This window comes from Pundamilia nyererei, unplaced genomic scaffold (genome assembly GCF_000239375.1).
Source record: "Pundamilia nyererei isolate P.nyererei 1_Seehausen unplaced genomic scaffold, PunNye1.0 scaffold00044, whole genome shotgun sequence".
NCBI lineage: Eukaryota > Metazoa > Chordata > Actinopteri > Cichliformes > Cichlidae > Pundamilia > Pundamilia nyererei.
The window spans coordinates 470722-476578 of NW_005187445.1; the positions used below are offsets into that span (position 1 = coordinate 470722).

General features: G+C 38.8%; 1 protein-coding gene across 2 annotated transcripts in view; it reads right to left on the reverse strand.

Annotated features, from left to right (window-relative positions):
• Nucleotides 1–800: 800 nt before the first annotated feature.
• Nucleotides 801–5857, reverse strand: part of dnmt3ba (DNA (cytosine-5-)-methyltransferase 3 beta, duplicate a) — a 24641-nt gene continuing 19584 nt past the window's right edge. For both annotated transcript variants that reach the window (XM_005731599.1, XM_005731598.1), the window contains 9 exons: nt 5397–5580; nt 4316–4400; nt 3536–3681; nt 3321–3411; nt 3076–3224; nt 2892–2977; nt 2595–2664; nt 2307–2425; nt 801–1139 (listed from right to left, as the gene is read on the reverse strand). In XM_005731599.1, the coding sequence (XP_005731656.1) occupies nt 998–1139; nt 2307–2425; nt 2595–2664; nt 2892–2977; nt 3076–3224; nt 3321–3411; nt 3536–3681; nt 4316–4400; nt 5397–5580 (1072 nt within the window). In that variant the 3' untranslated portion in view covers nt 801–997. The remainder of the gene's footprint in view (nt 1140–2306; nt 2426–2594; nt 2665–2891; nt 2978–3075; nt 3225–3320; nt 3412–3535; nt 3682–4315; nt 4401–5396; nt 5581–5857) is intronic.

Genomic DNA, 5857 nt, shown 5'->3' on the forward strand with positions numbered 1-5857 from the left:
GTAGAAACAAAGCAATAATGGTTTGTGTTCACCTGTAGCTGCAGATTTGAAACCATTGCTGAGGTAGTGAGGAGGCCTGCACCATGAAGGGAGTTCAGCGGCTCTCTGGGACCTTGGACCGGGCTCAGGGTCTACATATTTGTGTCTCATTTTTAAGCAAAACAGGCGAAAGAACAAATTAATCCTATAGTGACTGATTTTAGGCCAGGTAAGGCCAGAGTCAGAAAAGCTGAAGCAAAAGATGCCTTTGAAGTCTCAAAAACATGATTCAGCACTTACATAGCACCATTAGTATTAATGAAGAGTTTATTCTATAATATAGAAAACTATAGAATGATATTGTGCAGGATTTAGTGTGTTTTGGCTCTGCTGTGGGTCCAGAGGGAAATATAATTGGCTCTTGTATACTTCACTGTAGACATGAAGTTACCACTAACCGTGCATGTTATCAGTTTGAAATCGCTGACACTGAACCATAACAGGAACACTTCCCATGCATCTTTTCACATCATATAGAGTAAAAAACCCCAAAAACCCTGACTGTAGCCTGTCAGACAAAAACATTGCAGTCATATTTAATTAAAAACCTAATTAAAATCAATATGTGGATTTGATAAGCGGCTATGATCTTTCCATTCATGATTAAGGTAAGCAAGGAGACTCCACTGATCCATAAAAGCCCAAAGATGGCTCGCAAACCACTTCAGCTCACTTCATGATGCAGGCCTGTGTTCTGAGCAACATAATTGTTTGATTACAGCAACCTTAAAAAAAAACCCAAAAAGTGTCTGTGCCTGCTGGTGGTGGAGGATCACTGATGACTGACAGGATAAAACAAAAAAGAAATGAATTCATGAACAAACTATTTCTAAAAGTCAAAGCTACATTCGGTCCTCTAAAGAGAGACCAGAGAGTTTAAACTAACTAGCAAGGCGGGGCAGGATAAGGCATCAGGTTTACCGCTCCAGCTCTGATGCGAGGATTTGCTTCACAGTTGCTATTCACATTCAAAATAATCCTTCAGGGGGGCAAACAGGTGACGAATCACAGGCACACTCCAGGAGCGACCCAGGACTTTCTGCCTTTGCATCCGGCCCATGTTGTTCACGTCAGTGTAGTGTTTGGGGAAACCAAAAATCCTAAAAAAGGGAAACCACATGGATAGGCCTGTATTTTCTTAAACGTCATAACGCTGTTAATGAAAAGCCTTAATGTTAAAAATCCTCAGATTGGTGCAAATTTTTTCTGATTTGGTTTTTATCACACTGCTGTTAGAGACTGTAAAAGCAAATACAGACTAACAGAGAAGAAAACACTCCCTGCGCATTCTGCACAATAACAAGATACCCTAGTTTGATTCTCGTCATATGCAAACAACTGCACACATGATGACAGGTTGGCCTATGCAAACACAGCTGAATCCATTTCCAGTTAATGTGGGCCGACCTGTGCACACTTCCTTTTAACAGCAAAAAGGCGCAGAGTGAAACAGGGCTGTAATTTCCAGGTTTCTCTCATCCAATCAAATTCTCCCTGGTCTTACAATCGCTGATGTCACATCAACAAACTCCCAGAATTAATTTATCTTTGAACGGACTAAAGAAACACGGACTTTTAAAAAAAGCATAATTTGACAACTTTGCAGCTCAGGGTCAGAATCAAAGATGCTGCCTTCTTTGAAGTTTACATCATTGCTCACCTGTCTTGTCTCAGGACCAACTACTAAGCCCAAGTTTCATGTTTAATGCTTTAGGATTTTAATATGAGTATATTAGAATTGGCATATCATATCTGGTCTAAAGTTAGGTACAAACTAGAAGTGATTTACAGTGATGTGGTGACCTGACCATAGAAAGTATCAGTAAAAAAAAACAAAACTTCATTACAAAAAAAAACAAAACCCCAAACCCTGAAAACTTAGTCGGTGCTCATTTCACTTCCCGTTGGTGGCCTTTATTTCGCAACTACAGTCGTCTGCAAGTGACCAGCTGTCAGCTGTAAAGCGATGTGTACATGCAACTCAACTGCAGTGCATGTAGCTTAATAAACATTATATGTAACTAGTGTGTACTAGTAGCAGCAGCTACACCCATGTGACGCTGAATGGGAAGAGCTGTGTAAACTAGTGCAGCACATCAACGCTTTGTGGTGGTTTATATTGTTTTGCTTTTAGAAACCATTCAGGCATGTACTCAGTCAGATACTATCAGATGACACACATTAAACACACAAGAATGAAGTCATTATACACTGACATCGATAATGTCACACTGGGAACAAATCGGTAAATAATTTATTATGCTTACTGTTCCATTTCAGTGCACCACAGGTAGTCTTCCTTGCCATTCATGTCGACGGGCAGCGGTCCCATCTTCCCCTGCCTTATTGAGTTAGACTTTGTTGTGATAGTACGGACTTTGTCAAACTGCAGGGAGAAATGTCAAATTAACAGTGTTGAACACAAAATAATAGTCTCACGATTACACAAAAACTAATATTTTAAATTGTTGCCACACTATTAACCTAAAACTAAATCCAAACTAAACATGACCAATAAAAATAAATAAAGAAATAAAGAAATAAATGATGTTGACCTTTGCCTGGCGTCCGGATTCCAAACAATCCTGCAGAGTCACCTTGTCGTCTAGAGATGTAGCGAGAGGTCTATAAGAAATCCGAGACAAGAGTGTAAACTTGAGGCCAGTTAGCTTCAGGACTTTTTAGTACCACTCAAAACCAAACAATCAAAACCGAAGAAAAATAAATAAATTAAAAAGACATACAAATTATTTGATTATTGTGGGTCTGTTGAGGTTCTAGTTGCACATTAAAATCCTTGCTATGATCTGCAGTGAGTCAACACAAATATTTTAGCCTGTATTGGTACATACCTGTTCATGCCAGGCAGGTTTCCCCAAAAGTAGCGTGCTCTGTGCGCAGGACTGACTTTTATTGCATCGATAAGAATTGGATTACACTGCAATAGAAGGCAGAAAGCATACATTAGGCATTAAAACTTAATGCAGTCTGACCCTCCAACAGGCTGGTAGCTACCTTTACTTAAAGAAACATTACCTCCAGAAATCTGCAGATATCCGATTTGTCATTGGCACTCATGAAAACCACGTTTTCAAACAACCAGAAAAACGGACGGTTGTCGTCCTCTTTCGGCCTCAACAAGGTCAGTATGCGGTAGAACTCGAAAAAGAGTCTTCCAGTACCCTCTGCAGGATCAACAGGGAAACAATTTTATTTAAAAAGATGACAAATAAACCTTTACTGAGTCTTTATTTATTTATAGAAGTTTAGAAGTTGCATACCAAATAATCCTTTTCGAAGAGGGTTCACCATGGACAGGTCGTTACATGGACTGCCTCCAATCAGAAGATCGAAAGGACCCCATTCGGCCAGCTTTAACACACACAAAGAGACAAACTCACTGAGATAAATTAAGCCATCATATACACAGAACTTAAAAAACAGGAAGGAGTTAAAATACATTTTGAGCATTCACGTGTGTCTTGCTTGTACTCACATGTTTCCTTGTAATGGTGCGAACGTCATTGACGTATTCAATCTTTCCCTCGTGCTTGACCATCCCTACAGCAATTGAATCGTCACAAATCTCTGAGGCAATGTAGCGCTCGATCTTAAGGCCCAGGTCTTTGAGCACCAGATATCCTGAAATGATGTTAAAGTGAATGAAATCAAGGGAACAATTCGAAATGCACACATTTTGCCAGTTCAACACTTTTCTAGTCTTACAGTATTCAGATGATTCATATACTTGTGGGAATGTCTAATTGGAGGACTTAACATTTTCCTCTGCTACCTGACAGATTTTCAGCTGGTTTTTAAGCCAAAAAGGAGGATAGCTGAGGAGCTGCTCATTTTGTTCAGTTGGATTATCTAAGATCACTCCTGATACAGGTATCAGTCACATTTATGTACGATAATCAAGGCTATCCAAAAGATCAATGCCGAAAACAATGACTCTGAAACTAACAAATATTAACGACCAACAGAATGGTGGATGACTACCGTTAGCTAATTATTTTCACCTTTGTGTTGACTTTGACGAACTGATTACTAAGGAGTCTTTCACCTCCCAGGCAGCACCGTTATTGGCTCATTCAGGTCAAACCACTGACCTGATTGGTGGACAACCTACTATATTTTTAATTCATGTTAAATAAACCATCTCCTATTACATTAATACAGATGCCAACTGAACCTTCCAAGGCTCTTCATTAGTATGCACAGACAGAGTGTAATGGGTATTGGCTGAGTTTTCCACACAATGTCATAAACTCACCTGTTGCAATGCCATCAAAAAGCGAGAGCACCTTCATTGGCCTGCGCTGATCAGCAGAAATTGAAGGGTAAACTCTGTGAGGCTCCTGTGGTTAAAAAAATGAATTCGAGTAGCATTTAGAAAAAACGAAATGGCATAAACACACAGATTTAACTTAAATCTTCTTTGATTGGCAGAGCTTAAGAAAAACTAATTTCTCACCCTCAGAGAAAAACAAAATCTGAATATTATCTGACACTGAGGATCTGGAGCTGATCATTAAAAACCCTCAAAGAACAGACTGCTCATTCCAGTAATTAAAGGTGAAAGCAGGTCCATTATTAATAAAACTAAGATGCTTTTAATAAATAATTTCATTAAATATTTGATAAACTATGCTTACACACAGCCAAAGGCAACTGTCTAACATCAAATAATTGCCCCTCTTCCAGCCCCACTTCATGCATACAGTAATGTCCAAATACTCAGAAGTAAGAAACTCCCCAGGTGAAGATGATTAGGACTTCTGGGTCATGTGTAACATTAATTTTAACCTTCAGCAAAATCCTCAAAGGTGTCGACACATCTGACCTTTAACTACCATCTTAAAAACAAACAAACCTGCAGTCACTCAGCCTGCAATGTCTGGTTCATAATCAGTCACATAAACCAGGATTAAAAGGTTTTAACCTGAGTTTAACCAAAATACACTTTAACAATTTGCATTTCGTTGAATGCGACGGGATGTTAAAATAAAAAAAAAAAAAAATAATAATAATAAAAAAAACAACCCCCACTCCCCCCAAATATCATCATATCATGAAGGCACACACACACCACGAGGTCATTTTCATTCAAATGAGTCATCCTCTAATCTAGAACAAAATCTCAGTGCTGTTAAATTAACTGTAATTATAGCACATGTTACCATGTTATAATTAGTTAATATAAAAATATATATTTAAAAACGCTACATTGACTAATTTAACATCACCTGACTCTCAAATGAAGAAAAAGATCTCTGTATGTTGGGATAAGATCAGACCGTTTGCTTATGGAAACAAAAACTGCATTTCTAATTAAAGATAAGAGCGGCACGTACAAACTCCATTGCGCTGTTGTTGACAAAGAAGTCTTGGACCTTAACACTCCAGTCTGCCCTGAGTTTGAGGTTTCCTTCACACTGTGATGGCTTGCATATGTAGCAGCTCCACGGATCGACATCTTTCAGCTTATCAAAGGTTTCTGGGCCCACCAGGATGTTCAGACAGTCCTTACAGTAACATCTGGGAGACAAAAATAAGAACATCAATCTCAGAAAGTTGATTCTGGTTATTTGGATTTAGCGTTTTCAGTGTGAGAAACTTTTTGCCACTCATCCAAGTGATGAAGACAGAAGAGAGACTGAAGACTTTTTTAGAGGCTGACGAATCATAAAATGAAACTCAGGGGTTTGTGAACTGATACAAAGACCTTAAGAGAGGTGAGGGGGTAGGACATGAGATAAAGGGAGAGGTTAGTGAATGACACTTTGACATACATCTTCTCTCAAGAACATTATAT